The 16,217-nt window shown below is 50.2% G+C and overlaps 1 protein-coding gene across 1 annotated transcript in view; it reads left to right on the plus strand.

Annotated features, from left to right (window-relative positions):
- The window catches only part of Spocd1 (SPOC domain containing 1), a 28,093-nt gene extending 12,164 nt beyond the window's left edge, over window positions 1–15,929 (plus strand). Inside the window, exons 2-14 of the mRNA XM_052175847.1 lie at window positions 5,139–5,171; window positions 6,041–6,181; window positions 6,618–6,675; window positions 6,876–6,954; window positions 7,655–7,814; window positions 7,932–8,048; window positions 10,417–10,542; window positions 12,302–12,485; window positions 12,631–12,781; window positions 13,085–13,220; window positions 13,655–13,744; window positions 14,082–14,268; window positions 15,304–15,929. Coding sequence (XP_052031807.1) covers window positions 5,139–5,171; window positions 6,041–6,181; window positions 6,618–6,675; window positions 6,876–6,954; window positions 7,655–7,814; window positions 7,932–8,048; window positions 10,417–10,542; window positions 12,302–12,485; window positions 12,631–12,781; window positions 13,085–13,220; window positions 13,655–13,744; window positions 14,082–14,268; window positions 15,304–15,929 — 2,088 coding nt within the window. The remainder of the gene's footprint in view (window positions 1–5,138; window positions 5,172–6,040; window positions 6,182–6,617; window positions 6,676–6,875; window positions 6,955–7,654; window positions 7,815–7,931; window positions 8,049–10,416; window positions 10,543–12,301; window positions 12,486–12,630; window positions 12,782–13,084; window positions 13,221–13,654; window positions 13,745–14,081; window positions 14,269–15,303) is intronic.
- Window positions 15,930–16,217: the final 288 nt, after the last annotated feature.

Raw genomic sequence — 16,217 nt, forward strand, 5'->3', positions numbered from 1 at the left:
GCAACCCCCTTTTATCAGAGCACTAACACTGACTGTGACTTTGAGCAGATTGTTTGCTTTGGGAGACAGGGTTTCTCTGTGTAGCCCTGGTTGTCCTGGAACTCCCTCTGTAGACCAGGCTGGCCTCGAACTCACAAGATAATTTGCCTTCTGACCGCTGGGCTCAAAGGTATGCACCACTGTGCCTGGCTGACTTGAACAGATTTTTAACAGCACCTTACCAATGCTTCGCACCTGCCCTGTGCTTCAGGAAGTGGGGCGGGGGGGATTCTCTTCTCATATCCATCTTAATGTATTATGTTTTGAACCAATTTTGTTGATCTGTATTTTTCTAGATACAAGTTCATATTATCTGCATTTATAGATTCATTGGCTTGTTGGTGCGAATATTTCACAATGGCTTCTTGCCACTGAGACACCTCCTCCAACAAGACCACACCTTCAAATCCTTCCAAACAAGTCCGACTGGGGACCAAGTATTCAAACATGTGACCCTATGGGGACCATTCTCATTCAAACGGCCACGGATGGTTTAATATTGAGAGTACTTCCTGCTTTGCAAAGGCTCCAAGTTCAGTTCTCAACGCCCACATGAGGGTTTACAGCTATCTCTTAACTCTAGTTCCAGGGGTCCGGCACCCTCTTCTGGCCACCTTAAGCACAGGTACAAACTTATTTCATTTACATGCCAACAAACACCCATTAAGTAAAGAATACTAATCTTTTGAAATTTGCTAACTTTCGGTTTATGGCTCGGGCTGTGCAGTGTATTCATGTTTGTTACGTGTATGCTTGAAAAGAATGTGTGTTCGGTGCTGTTGGGGCAGTGTTAGCCTTGTAGGGGAAAGCAGCTGGTTATTTGGGTTGCCAGATCTTTTTTTTATTCCCACTGATTGTCTTGTCAGCTTGACTCAGAGACACGGGCTCCTTGTGATAGTGAACTTGTCTTTTTCTTGTGGCTTTGTCAACTTTTGCTTCCTAGCTTTTTAGATTATGCTATTTGATGCTTATAAGTTCCGAGCTGTAGCTCTGTGGTAGACCCGAGTCTCACTGAGTTGTGAAGTCTTTGGAATGATGGTATTCTGGCTTTGAAGCCTCTTCTTTTTGCTGTTTAAATCACCCCAGTGTTTCATTGTGCTTGGCATACACAACCAATCTCACGTTACTCAATTTTTGTTTCTTCACCTCATTATATTTTAGAAATAGCATTTATTTTTCATAACAGGATTTTCTTTTTTTCTGCCCCCCCCCCGAAACTCCTTGAAGTGCAGCAAATTAACATTTTTCCCCTAATCAGTGAATATATAACTAAAAGCCTGATCATTTTTATAATTGTCTGGAATACTAATTCATGTATGTGTTAGTTCTTTTCATTTGAGACATGACTTGGATATACAGCCTAAGCAGGCCTCTAACTCATAATCCTCCTGCCTCAGCTTCTGAGACTGTAGGTATGTGCCATAGACCTGAGTGCATTTTCAGACCTAAGCACTGCTGGCTTATCTGCATCTGTCCCGTCTTACTGTGTCTTGCTTGGACCTGTTCCCTGGCTCTCCTGGGAATTTTAACACAAATAATTCACTTAGCCAAGGATACATCTTCCCCTGAATGGAACAAGGGTCTTGGGATGTTTTAATTCCAAGCACGCTCCTTCCCAATTTGTGTAACATTGTTATCCAGTAAATTGGTCCTTTCTTAGGTTTTTAATCCCCCAAATTACATGCCATCATTGTAATTCTAGGCAATGTTTAGGTTCAACACAGTATCTTTCCTTTTCCTGGCTCAAAGTTTCTCATTGCAACTCATCTTTCCTATGTGGGATAATTTGTTTTTCTCTCCAACTCAGGTTCATCCTTTAGCATTTTTACATTTTTTTGGGGGGGTCTTTTTGGTTCATTTTGCCTTAAGTACATTTTGTTTACTGAGTAACATGCAATTATCAAGAAGGGTAACTTCTGTTTTTCTCTGCTGTGTCTTTTCTCATTGTATTCTCAAAAAAGATTTTGCCCTGATCTACAGTGCCTGGGGATGATTACACCTTAAAAATAATATCCCGCTGTCTTCTGCTTTTCCTTATCGACACTGGGGAGCCAGCTGTTTGGCTAAGTGCCTGTCCGTTCCTAGGCACAGTGTCATTTAGTGAATCCTGGGTCATGATGGGTGAAGGTAGCACCTTCCAGAATCAGGCTGGCTGGGCTTAAATGTCAGCTCTTTGGTCTGCTACCTAACTAGCCAATCTCTGTGCTTCAGTCTCCTGTTGTGTAAGATGTGTTAAAGACAGGATTGATTGCCCACTTGGGCATGGTGAAGGGCATTCAGAGCACAGTAGCAGACCATTTTCATATTCTTGCTGGCCATTATTTTTTTTTTGATTTTTAAAATTATATTTTTATTTTTTTTAAAGATGTATGTGTCTATATATGTATGCACCTGAGTACACCCCATCTGTGCAGTGCCTGTGGAGCCAGGAAAGGGTGTCAGATCCCCTGGAATCTCAGGTACAGGTGGTTAGTGAGTTGCTGAATGTGGTGCTGGGAACTGAGCCCCAGTCCTCTGCAAGAGCATCAAGTGCTCCTAATCCCTGAGCCATCTCACCAGCCTCTCTTGCTCTTTAAATTGTGAGTCTGCTTGTGTGTGCTTGTGAGTATATGTGTGTATGTGTGAATGCATATATATGTGTGTGAGTGTGTGTGTATGTTCATGTGGATGTATGTGTGTGCATGTGTGAGTATGAGTATGTATATATGTGTATGTGTGAGTGTGTGTGTATGTATGTGTGTGTATATGTGTGTGAGTGTGTGTTTGTATATGTTTATGTGTGCAAGTGTGTGTGTTTGTGTGTTTGTATATGTTTATGTGTGCAAGTGTGTGTGTTTGTGTGTTTGTATATGTTTATGTGTGTGGGTGTGTGTATGTTTATGTGTGTGTGTGAGCGTGTGTTTGTGTATGTTTGTGTGTGAATGTGAGTATGTGTATGTTTATGTGTATATGTGTGTGTGAGTGTGTGTTTGTGTATGTTTATGTGTGTGAGTGTGTGTGTATGTTTATGTGTATATGTGTGTGTGTTTATGTGTGTGAGTGTGTGTGTATGTTTATGTGTGTATGTGTGTGTGTGTATGTTTATGTGTGTGAGTGTGTGTGTATTTATGTGTGTATGTGTGTGTGAGTGTTTGTGTATGTTTATGTGTGTGTTTGTGTATGTTTATGTATGTGAGTGTGTGTGTGTGTTTATGTGTGTATGTGTGTGTGAGTGTTTGTGTATGTTTATGTGTGTGTGTGCGTGCATGTGTTTGGAGGTCAGGAGAGGCCACGCACTCTGCCTGGAGCTGAAGTTCCCAGCAGTTAGTGTGAGTCTTCAGATGTGGGTGCTGGAAACAGAACTCAGGGCTTCTGACAGGGCAGCTGAGCCGCCTCTCCAGCTGCCCTTTCTTGATGGATTTTTTGAATTTTCTTATTCCTGGGGATTGACGTCTATAGGTGTGAGATTCCTTTAATTTTCCTGTCTGGACTCCACAGAACTTTTTAAAACTGTGAATTGTCCTCCTTTATCAGTCGGGGAGAAATCCTTAGCTGTGTACCTTCAAGTGCTGCTTCTACTGCGTTTTCTTCTCTCCCCTAATTAGTTAGATTAATTAGTCCTGCTCGCTCCTATCATTTGCATCTTCTTGACTTTGCTCCACGGTCTCTGTGCTGCGACTGTTCTGGATAATTTCCTGAGATCCATCTCCCCGCTCATTAATTGGCTTCAACTGAGTCTAATATGCTACTGAACCTAGACACTGAGGGTTTTTTATTTTATTTTAATTATGTTTTTATTTCCAGAAGTTGTGTTTGGTTCCCAACTGAATCTGATTGTTTTTGTCTTTCCCCTTCTACCCCTGTCTCCCTTTAACTATATCATATGTTCGTCCTGATCTGTGTTCTGTCTCGTACAGCAAAAGACTGAGCACAGCCGGGCAGTGGTGGCGCACGCCTGTAATCCCAGCACTTGGGAGGCAGAGGCAGGCAGATTTCTGAGTTCGAGGCCAGCCTGGTTTACAGAGTGAGTTCCAGGACAGCCAGGACTACACAGAGAAACCCTGTCTTGAAAAAACCAAATCCAAAAAAACAAAACAAAAGAAAGACTGAGCCTTGTGCGGGGTGGAAGGACCCCTGAATCCAGAGCCAGCCCACTGCGAAGGGCAGGCTGGGCTTAAACCTCTCCCACTTCCCCCACGGCATCGCGTTTTCCTCCTTTCTCCCTTGTCACTTTTTTTGAAAGGCTTATTCATCTCATGGTTTGAAAAAGAAACCAAATGCAGAGCTTCTATCCCAGCACCCTGGGCCTTCCCTGCTGACAGTCAGGACTATTAGGATCTGTAGAGACTTCCAGATATATTTTATGTGTAGCCAAGCAAATACACATTTAAAAATTCATTCTCCCTGTAATGCAAACGGTAGCATGCTACATATATTGTTCTGCACTCGCTTTTTAATAAAAAATATGTTTCTGGTTATGAAAGAAATACGTGTTCATTTTGAATAACATCAATTCCCAAGTGTACACATGTAGAAAATGAAAGTCTCCCCGGAATTCATTCCCTAGAGATAACATCTATTTTGCATCTATAAATATATATTTACATAAATGGGCTTATGCAACAGACAATGTTTTCTAACCTATTTTCCCCCTTTCCTCCCAATAACACATCACGACATCATTCCATGAATCTTTCCATAGCTCTACATAGGGCTGGGGCTGTGGAATCAGGGAGAATTAAGTTTCAACCTTAACGGCACAGCTGAGTACCTTAGGACTCTCTACAGCTAACTGAAGCCTCAGGTTCTTTGTCTGTGAAGTGGTAGCATATGCCCACTTCCTCATAGTCTGGGATGGCTGAGAGTTCATGCGGGCTATGTACCCGCTCTCTAGGTCCCAGGAGAAGGTCGTCTTTCAATGACTCCCTCCCCTGATTAATGTCCACATAGCATCTATAGTCTGGATGTGTTATAATGTATTAACAATGCTTTGTTAGTAGATGCTGGTGTCTTTACAAATGTTAGCCCCGTGAGCACACTGTTCCTGGGAGTTCTCTGGGCTGTGGATTACTGGGGCCTCTGGATTCTAATCTCTGGACCTTCTTTCTTTTTCCTCCAAGGAGGAGACACGAGTGCCCTGCGGGGTGAAGCTGGTGAGCTGTGTAGGTGCTGCTTCTGCATCCTAATCCTTCACCCGGCTTTGCTCTGGGGTGTGGGCAGGCCAGCCCCCCCCCTCAGCAAAGGCTCTCTGAGCCCTCTCTCCTGCCCTCTCCCCTTGCCTCAGTGATGCTAAAGCTAGACTTCAGGTTTCTCTCAGACCTTGCAGTTCAACACCCCCCCTCCACACACACACACAACTCACTTCCAACAAAATTCCTGTGATTTGCTACATATTGAAAAAGATGTTCCTTTGAAAAAGAGAAGAGTCCAAAGGAAGCAAGAAGAGGAAAGAATTGAAAATCTTATACAACAACCCCTCACCCCCTATCTACCAATCAGAAAAGCTTCTGGGCCCCAGCGGAACAGAGGTTCCTGGCCTTAGTGGTGAAAGTGCATAATATGCTAGCAGCACTCAAAGTACTCACCACCTTTAGATAGCCATAAGGAACTTTCTCTCAGGAACAGTGCATGAGTGATAGGAGCTCTAGCTTCACAGAGAGTCCCCAAAAGAGACAGGGGACATGTTTGAGCAGGAGGGGGTGGAGTGAGGACAACTGTTCTTCCTGATGAAGGTGACAGTGTCCTCGTGCAGGACCTGTCGATAGCAAACGGGGCTGGGAGTTAGAGGGGACGCGAGAGGGTCAGCACAAGAACAGGTGGCTTCGTGCCTGGGACAGAGGCTAGCCAGGCAGCAGACACTTAGTGAGCCCTACTATGTGCAAGGCCTTTGTGGATACTAGTGGGTAGTCCTGACCCTGTGCTTATTGAAGTAACTGGCTGGTGGGAGCCACAGACAGTAAATGATTGAAGCCAAGGCAGGAAGGATTTCAGACAGCGCCTTGACATGACCTCTCTCACTCAGGTCTTCTCTGGGTCAGGGATCAAGCTTCTGGGAGCCATCAGCAGCAGGCATCCAGGACAAATCGAACCCCTGGAGGAGTTGGAGGCTAATTCAGCCAGGGGGAAGAGAAGGCCCATGACCGGACACCATGCCCCTTGTCAGGTACCAAGCTGACTTCCTTGCCAGGGGCTAGTGATTAACCCTTCCTCCATGGGGAACCTTCCACCTGTTGTCACTGAGGCCCAGGATGGGATGACTTGGCCAAGGTCACATTGAGGTAGGTTACCCCTATTTGGATGCTGGCCTGGCTTCTGTGGATGCGCTTTCTGCTGGGTTGGGAGTTTAGGGAACGGCCTTCCTCCTCTGTGTTTGGAAAAGCTCTATCGATGGTGGATCCCAGATCCACGTGCTCCCCTGTGCCAGGGTTTCCAGCCGTCCACTGGAATGGGACCACAGTGTGCTCGTACATGCTCCCTTTGCTCCAAAGCATCTTAGGGATCCCTCTGTAGGGGCCAAGTGGTCATAGATGACTGGAGTGCCCTCCCTCCCCCATCCCCCCCCAGGGCAGCGTCTCTGCCATGCTCCTCTCTCTCTGCAGAGTGACCCTTCAGAAACTGAGAACTCGGAGCCTCTCCAGCAGACGGCAGAGGACCCAGGTGACGTCCACAGAGCCGGGGAGAGTCTCAGCCTGTGTCTCACTTCCAGGGTCTTTTTCTTCATCCCTATCAGCCCGACACTCTTCTCCTTAGGAATGGGAGTCCTAGGGCCATGAGGGAAGGGTTCAAACTCCCTAAAATTTGCCCTTCCTCATGCTCCTTGTCCCCTGGGATTGCATGATGCATTGTCCCTCCCCCAGGTGAGCAGGAGATGATGCCTTTGGGTGCTGGAGTGCGATCCACCGTGGTCCGTGCAATGCAGGAGGCGCTGTGGACTCGGTAAGGCTTTGCCCCCTACCTCCCGGCTATGCTGACAGGCTATCCTGTATAGCTTCAGGCCAGATCACATTTGAGAGGGGCGTGGCGGTGGGCGCACAGAAAGAGACAGACAGAGACAGAGACGGTATGTATGTGTGTCTAAACCTGTTTGATACTGGGATGGTTACTGACCCACACAGCCAGTGGCGAGCTGAAGTGTGAACCTGCGCAACTGTTTCAGTTGCAGTGAGGGTCTCAGAGATCTGAGGGTTCTCCCTGACCGATGGAGAGACCAAGCTCAGAGAAGGCAGAGTCAGCAGTAGATCAGGATCGTGCCTGCCCTTCCCTTGGTTGATCTTTTACTGTACCAACCTCAGCTTGGTTCTTTTCTCTGGTTGATTCCTTAACCCTCAACCCCAAGCTCGATCCTCTCCACACAGACCCAGCTGTCTAGCAGGACCAAGCACCATCATTTTGACCCTTGCTTTGCCACAGGTCTGTTGGGTAGCCTTAGGGGTGAGTCGTGAACTCTGAGCTCACCCTAGGTAAATGGAAGACGTACCATATCTCCCACCGCACAGAGCAGGGGTGGGAGTCAACAGGCCCGTGGGGGAACACCCATCAAAGAAAGGAGCTGGCCCAGTCCCTGTCTCCTACTCTTGCATCTCCCTCTCAGACCAAGTGGAAAACATCCTTGTTCAAGGCTTGCTTGTCCCCACAGTGCCCAGGAGCTTCCCGACCTGACACTGAGGGAAGAAGAGGTGGAGAGCATCGCAGAAGGCATCGAGGAGGCCCTCTTCCACCTGACGCAGGACACCAACCTCCGCTACAAGAACAAGTACCGCAGCCTGCTCTTCAACCTGCGAGATCCCCGAAATGTTGTGAGCTGGGGGGCGGGGTTTCAGCCCACTTAGCCCTCCCTTGGGGACACCAGGAGCAGACAGCAGGTGGGAGTGGGTGCTCTCTGGGCAGAATGGTGCGTTCTCTTCCCCGCACAGGACCTGTTTCTCAAAGTGGCTCACTGTGACGTCACCCCTAACGACCTGGTACAGATGAGCTCGCTCCAGTTGGCCTCCAAGGAGCTGTCCCGCTGGCGGGACCAGGAGGAGCAAAGGGTGAGTCACGCAGACAGATCCCGAGGAGGGCGGTGGAAGGTGGGAACGGAGGATGCAGGACAGATGGACAATCGGGACTGAGAAGGAGCTGGAGGAAAGAGAACTGAAGCTAGGGAGTCTCCCAGGACTGAGGTAGGAAGAGAGCCCACACTCGTGTTTCTCTGTGGAACTGGGCTGTGGGGGGTGAGCAGGGGTGGGGTGGGGAGGACTTGTGTGTGGGGATCAGGGAGGAAGACTTATGTGAGGAAGTCCCCGTGCTCTTCTTTCCACCACAACCTCAGGTCTGAAAAGGGTTCCCACCACCCCACCCTCCTCAGTCAAGTCCCCCTGTGCTCTGCCTGTGGGCCTGCCCTGCACAGAACTCTTGGGAGAAGGGAAGGCATACATTGCACTGGCCATTGGGAACGCTAGCCCAGTGCTTGGTGGGCAGAGGCAGTGGTCCAGCACTGAGGGGCTGAAGTGTAGAGGGTGCTGAGGTGCTGTTCCGGGAAATAGCACCACCTAAGCCCAGCCAGTGTGTCCATCCATTTAGCCAAGTGTCTGTCTAGGCAATGCGGGTGTCTAAGGATAGGAGCAGCTGTGCAGTTTAGGGGTCACTGCAGCCTCCGTGCAACAGCCATTAAGAATTCCAGGGTGGCAGAGAGATGGCTCAGTGATTAAGAGCACTGACTGCTCTTCCAAAGGTCCTGATTCAGTTCCCAGCAACCACACGGTGGCTCACAACCATCAGTAATGGGGTCTGGTGCCCTCTTCTGGCTTCCAGGTGTATATGCAGATAGAGCACTCATACAGAAAATAAATCTAAAAAATAGTAAATAAATAAAAGAATTCCAGGGTGCCCACCCCACTTATGTAGCAGATGTGCAGCTTGGTCTTCATGTGGGTCCCCCCCCCCAACAGCTGGAGCAGGGGCTGCCCCTAAGGCTGTTGCCTGCCTGTGGATCCCGGTCCCCTGACTGGCTGCCTTATCTGGGCTCAGTAGGAAAGGATGCATCTGACCCAAGGGAAGCGATGTGCCACGGTCAGGGGATTCCAGGGTGGGGGTGAGGGGGGTTCACCATCTCAGAAAAAATGAGGAGGGGAGGAAGATGGGGGTAGGGACTGTGTGAAGGAGGACTAGAAGAAAGGGGGGCAATGATCAGGATGCAAAATGAATGAATGAATGAATGAATAAATAAATGGGGGGAAAAGGAATTTCAGGGTGGGAACTGGGACGGAAGCTCAGCAGGTAGCGCGCTTACCATTCAAGCATGAGTTTGAGCTTCAGAATTCATGTAAAAAGTCAGCATGGTGGCACGTGTTAGCCCGTGTTGGCTGGGGAGGTAGAAACAGGCAGGCTTAGCCCTAACGAAAGCCTTGCCTCTAAATGTAAGGTGGGTGACTCCTAGGAAGGCCATCGAAAATCGATCTCTGGCTTCCACATGCATTTGTATACACGTGTACATGCATCTAGTCGTCCACTAACGTGCATACCCACATGTGCACGTGGGGCCTGACTCCATTCCGGGCCTGACCATGTGCGCCTTTTTGCGTACAGAGCCCAGTGTGTCATCATGGAGTCCCCCTGCCTGGGTGTGGGGGATTCAGGACTCCTATCTTCCTGCACCATTAGCAAAGGACAGGGCCTGGAGAGATGGCCCAGCAGTTAAGAGCACCGGCTGCTTTTCCAAAGAACCCTGGTTCAAGTCCCAGCAACCACACGGCAGCTCACAACTGTCTGTAATTCCAGTTCTAAGAGATTTGACACCCTCACACAGACGGACATGGAGGCAGAATACCAATCTAAATAAAATTTAAAAAGAGAGAGAGAGAGAAAGAGAATTTGCTTTAAAAAACAAAACAGAAAAGAAACAGAGAGCCTGGCTTCCAAGTCAGATGACTTTGCTCAACAAAGAGTTAGTATCACTATGGCGCTCAGGCTAGGCTGGGCCTCCTCCCGTGTTGCTTAATACCTTGTCCTTAATCCCCAGAGTAGGGATAAACTGAGGTTTAGGGCAGCTAAGTGGTGGCCCAAAGTCAATCTAACCCTTAAATCTTTATTAACAGCCCATCTGGGACTCAGCCCGCACGCTCGCAGGCTCACTCGTTCAGATGACACCACAGCCTCCCCGGGGACGGGTGGGTGGGGCAGCCAGAAGAAGCATGGTTGACTTAGGTGAAGGTCAAGTGCAGTGACATTTCTTAGGGGAGGCAAGACTTCACTGGGACCTGGAAGGGTAGGGCTGATGGGGGCTGGCTTTCTAAGCGAACAGAGAGAGGGGCTCACCAATGAAGGGTGCCCCCAAGGGAGGGGCCTTGACGAGGGAGAGGGGTGACCGGGTGCTGGCTGGCCACAGGCCCCTGGCTGAGTTTGACTTGGCTGCTGCAGGGCCTGAATATCATTGAGCGCCAACAGAAGGAGCTGTACAGACTTCCTGCCTCCAAACTGACTCACAAGGGCGAAGTAGAGATCCCACGGGACTCGGACCAGATGCTGACCTTGGAAGACCTGATGGTAAGGGGTGACTTGAGTTAGGCACAGGTACTCCTCACCCTGCTGACTGTGGGGCCCTGAGCAAGGCCATTGCCTACTCTCTGGGCCCCATGTTCAAGACAGTAGGTCTGGCCCTGGTCTCCCTTCTTTTAGCCTAACTCCAGAACACTTATGCCAGTGACACCAAGGACTTGTCATTGCAGTCACCCCAGCCCCAGCCACTCTAGCTTCAGGCAAAGGGTTTTCTAGAGGTGACAGGCAGAGACCTGTTTTATCAGTGGGTTTATTTGTTTGGAGTTGCCACAGGCAGGGAACCATCCACTGCCCTGGGCAGTAAAGCTAGAGGCCCTCCTGTCCTTGCCCCCCCCCAACCCCCCAACCCCCCAACACACACACACACACACACACACACACACACACACACACACGCTGGAGAAGGCCCAGGATTCAGATCTCTAACCAATGGGACAGCTGCATGCTCTGGCCCATCTGGCTTCATCCTCTAGTGGAGCACCTCCATCCTCTAGTGGAGCACCTCCATCCTCTAGTGGAGCACCTCCATCGTGCCCAGAACCTGCTCAGTACAGTAGCTCATCTGTGCCACATTGGTAAACCAGAATATCAGTATCCTTTAGTCAACAGGACCTTCCCCCTGTCCTCACATCCGTCACTCTCAGAAGGCCACTCTGGCCTGGTTGGGGTCTCTATGGGTCACTTGTCACCTGGTTCTGATTGGGAGATGGGTGGAGGGCAGGCAAGTCCTTTAGTTCATGTTCATTCCCTCAGTACAGATTTGTCAAGCTTTTCCTGGGTGCCAGGCCCTGGGGGAAATGACAGGGGTTTGACAAGACAATACTTGGGGGGTTTGCCACTTCCCCACCCCAAGTAGTCAAGCCAAGAAGAATCACTGTCTGTGAGAGGAGCCCTAGGGGGGTGCAGCTGCTCCCCAGCCCAAGCCAAGCACATTCCCTCGAGCGGGTGAATGTCAGCCTCGGAGAGGTGTCAGGAGAAGGGAAGAGAGGAGATGGCAGAGGAGAGGGGGAAGGCGACAGAGAAGTGCCCGCCATGTGGCCCTTCCTCAAACAGCACCTCGTTTGAACACGGCCATTACTGACGGTTCGTGTCCCCAAACAATTCCTGAGCCTTTGCCGCAGCTCTGTGTACTGGGCTGGGGAGGAGCGGGATGCGCACCCGACAGATTCAGAGATCTTTTCAAACCTTCCGAACGAAAGGGGGTTTCTGTTGCGAGCGCAAAGGTGGTTAGAATATTTGCTCTCCTGGGCTCTGACCTCTGCTTCTGATGACTTGACCCAAGGAAGAGATGCGAAAGTTAGGAAAACGCTTTGTGCACAAAGATGCCTTCGGGGCTTCTTGCTAGTGACAACTGAAGGTGACCAGAGTGTCTAGCAACAGTCTACTGTTGTCTAGCAACTGCCACACAGTCAGCCCACAGGGGATCTAGAGCAGGGGGCAAATGTGTCTACTGCAATGAATGGGATACAATATTTGACCAGCTATTATAGGAGGATCTCCCAGACCCTCTGCATAGAAAAACTATGAAAGAATACCCAGTGTACCAACAGTTGTCTGAACAATTGGTGGCTTTTTATTTTTTACAATTATTTATTTCCCAAGTTTGTTTTAAAATTTTCAGTTTTTGGAATGTAAAAAGCATATTTAGAAAAAATAAACCACATTTTTGAGGCTCTCTGCGTATAGAGGACTCCTGACCTTCAGGGTCACCTTGTCGTCTATCCTCTTCGACCTCTGTGCTTTCCAGGAACCCATTGTACCCAGAGAGTGCAGCCTGCAGGCCCTGACGACCCCCCTGGAGGACACCGCAGATTGGCACCGGCACCACCTCTGTGACTCTAACTGCCAAGCCTGCCCGGGTGGGGAAGAAGGCGTGAAGGCTGACGGTGGTAGCCAGCCGCAGCTCCAAGCGGGCATCAACCACAACATGGGTGGGTAGCCGAGTTAGTAGGTGGCAGAAAGGGAGTGCCTGTGTCTGCAGGTCACCTGGGGATGACGCTGCTTGGTTCAAGTCAGGCTGTGGGTTGGCTTCTCCCTCTGAATACGCAATTCAAGTCTTGCCTCTGTTCATTGCAGAGGAGAAATCCTCAACTGAACTGCCAGTCTTCTCGGGGGCCATTGTGAACAGGGAGGAAAATGCCATCCCCAAAGCCCCAAATCCAGCTCCTGCATCCTCTTCAGAGGTGCTCAGAGTTGGGGAGACACCCTCCAAGGAACCACAGGACAGGTATGGGGCTGGTAGCCAACAGGTGAGCATCCCAGCACCCTGGGTGGGAAAGGCCAGCTGCTGGAGTTACAGCATCCACACACTGCAGGGCTTCCGTCCTTGGTGTCTGTGGCATCCCTCGCCTGTGGGCTTCTGATTTTTTGTATCTGAAATGGGACTCATGCAGCTTCCTAGTTCTCTCCTGCCCGAGGCCCATGCTTGGGTCAGTGTTCAGCTCTCAGCATTGAGAACACAGTACTGGCTCTGCAAACGAAAGGGCCCGATGTATGACTCTGGTTGGTCCTGCCCTGTCCCTTCTTCTAGGCTCCAGATGCCTACTGGGCCCAAAAATGCCCTGCCCAGCCCCCCACTCTGGGAGGGCTTACTGGCCATGTTCTCCATCAAGCACTTTCGGGCCAAGGCACAACTGATCTCGGGGCACAGCTGTCAGCTTGTCCAGGTACTTATGTTCACAAGGACCCCCTTACGCCCTTCTCAGCCCAGTTGGCAATTCATCCGGTGAGCCTTGTGCTAAGCATGAGGGCAGATGATACCCTACCCTGATTCTGACGCACACTCAGGCTGATAACTCTACCCCAAGACAAAAGGAAAGAGAGTCTCAGGGGGAGCATCCTAGGGCCCCTCAGCTCACTGGAGGGTTTTAGGAGTGACTGTCGAGTGACTGTTAGTTAGCTGAGGAGTAACTGAGGGCTTATGGGACTTTGGCCAGGACAGGCTTAGGCCTGGGGGTGGGGTAGAGCTCTCTGGGGAGTCCCTGAGGGTTTGGATACACTGCCTGTCCTTCTCCTTCTCTGACTTTGGCCTGAGGTAATGGGAAAGGAATCTGCCTAAGAGGGTGGGGAGCTGGATGCTGCCTGATCACCTGTCCCCCAGGCTCTGCCAGAGGTCATTCGCTCAGCAGGCCGCCTCCCTCCAAACCATGTCTGGGATCTTCTAGATAGTATGGGCCCATTGAGGGCAAAGGTAAGCTGCCTGCTCTTAGGGTATCCTCTCCTCTGCCCCACACTTCTCAGCCCCTTCCCTCCCATCTAGCTCACTAATGACCCCTGGGCAAGAATCCCCCGTTCCTGCTTCTTCCTAGAGCAGCCGTTCTCAACCTGTGACTTTCACAGGGGTCGCACATCAGCTATCCTGCATATCAGATATTTACATTACGATTCATAACAGTAGCAAAATTAGAGTTATGCAGTAGCAACAAAAATGTTAGGGTTGGGGTCGCCAGTTCTCAGAGGTCTGGTCTGAGTGTGCCTGCAGGCCCAGCGGTTGACTGCTCCTCTGTCACTTCCTCTATACCCTCCAGGACATCTGTGTGGTGAGACTGTGTCCCCACGGGTCTCGGGACATCCAGAACTACCGTCTGCTGTACTCCTACCTCAACAATAAGCAGTGCCATTGCCTGGCCACCGTGCAGCATGTGAAAATGGTCCTTCTGCCCCTGCCTGCCTTCGAGTCTCTGCCAGCCAGGCTGCGCTCCCTGGGGGGCCCAGGTGAGAACACTCCCAAATAGAACTCCAGAGCAGCCACATTTTTAAAAGAAGATTTATTATTATATATAAGTACACTGTATCTGTCTTCAGACACACCAGAAGAGAGTGCCAAACCTTACTACATTGTGAGCCACCATGTAGTTGCTAGGATTTGAACTCAGGACCTTTGGAAGAGCAGTCAGTGCTCTTAACCGCTGAGCCATCTCTCCGGCCCCAGAGCAGCCACATTTGATCCAAGTACACACAGCAGGACAGAGGCAGATCCTGACAACTTGCAGCAAAAGTCGTAGCAGCCAAGAGGAACAGGCATGCGTGTATGTGCGTGTGTGTGCGTGCAAGCATGTGTGTGTCTGCCGAGGCACTAGCTGGGTCTGACTTCGGGGCAGGGATCTACCTAGGCGTGGCCCTAGGAAATCACCTGTGGAAAAGGACTTTAGGGACTCACAAGCAGGATGTGCCTGCCTGATCTGAAGCAAAAAGCCTTAAGACCTTGCTGGGCTGCAGTTCCCCATATAGGAGGCAGGTTGGCATGTCTTCCATCAGGCGGTTCTGGGCAAAAACCCTGCTTGTGTTGGGACATGGCTGCCAGCTTGTCTGGGTACAGCTTTGTTCATGACGTCTCTCTCTCTCTGTATGATATATCCACCTCTCATTCATTCATTCATTCATTCATTCATTTTATAATAAACCATTTCCTCAATTTGTGGTAGGCTCAAAGAGAGATGATAACCAACTCTGGGGATGGTGTTGACCGTCTTCACTAAGCCTTGAGGTCAACCCACCTATGCCCTCGCCTCTGCCAGATGATCGTTGATTATCTAGACATTGATTACTCTGAGACAGGCTCATTGCCTGCTTGCTTCCCTCCCCCCACCCAACCCCCCTTCCCCTCCCCCCTTCTGCCACAGGATCAGGAAGTTCTCATGACCAAATCTCCAGATCCATTGCAGCTTTTGCTGGTGTGTGTGTGTGTGTGTGTGTGTGTGTGTGTGTGTTTACTTCTTCCAGGTCTTGGGACCCTTTTCCTCTTTTCAGGTCTTGAAACTACTCACACGAGTCTGTTACTAGCTGTACTGTTTCCTAAGGAAGAGCGTCCAGGCACAGCTATGTCCAGCCCCGTGTCGACGAACAAGGTCCCAAAGACCGTGTCCTTCAGCAAAAGAGTGGAAAGGATCTGCTACTCACCGGAGGATAGGAGATCAGAGGCCACCTCATCTCCCCTTGAAGGGGACCCAAAGCAGAGCTTGGCCAAGGGCAGCCTGGCTCCAAGGGGTGTTTGTCCTCCACAGAGCCTCCCCAGAGGCAGGGGGAGGCAGCACCCTGGGCGGGGACAGTGGTCTGCAGAAGCAGGCTGGCTCTACTCCCAGTATCCCAATTCAGCAGGTGCAGTGTTCCCTGGCATTGACCAAGGACAGCACCTCCACAGGGCCTCCTGTTTCCACCATGACCTACTCCAGCACCTCAAGGTCTTAGTGACCATGAGTCACCAGTTCCAGGCCTCACTGTGGCCCCAAAGCCAGGATTCCCTCCTCCCATCCACTGTAGTATCTGCAGTTCCAGATCCCCCTGGGCCTTCTTTGGGCCCCATGGATGGAGGTGGCTCTGACTGTCCCCTGCCAGAGGGGACAGACCCTTTAGAACCTCCAGAACAGGAGTGTTGATTCCTTTTATCAGTGCTGAGCCGGGGATGGGCAAGTGAGCACTCCCACACCTGGCTAGTTTGTATCTGTCCTGCAGTCTGTTTGATGTTGATTTTTGGTTCAATAAAAACTTGGCAGAGTTAAGAATTGCATCTGATGGCTGAGAAGGAGTCTCTAGTCCCATCCAGGTGTGGCTTGAAGTATCTTTGAATTTTTGTGCACAAATGCATGATCTCTCTAGTTGCTGACTGGGGGCTTCTGAACCATCACTTCATCCCAGGACGGAGCTCTTGTCATGTGGCTTTTGGA

This window comes from Apodemus sylvaticus, chromosome 3, assembly GCF_947179515.1.
Source record: "Apodemus sylvaticus chromosome 3, mApoSyl1.1, whole genome shotgun sequence".
Lineage (NCBI taxonomy): Eukaryota > Metazoa > Chordata > Mammalia > Rodentia > Muridae > Apodemus > Apodemus sylvaticus.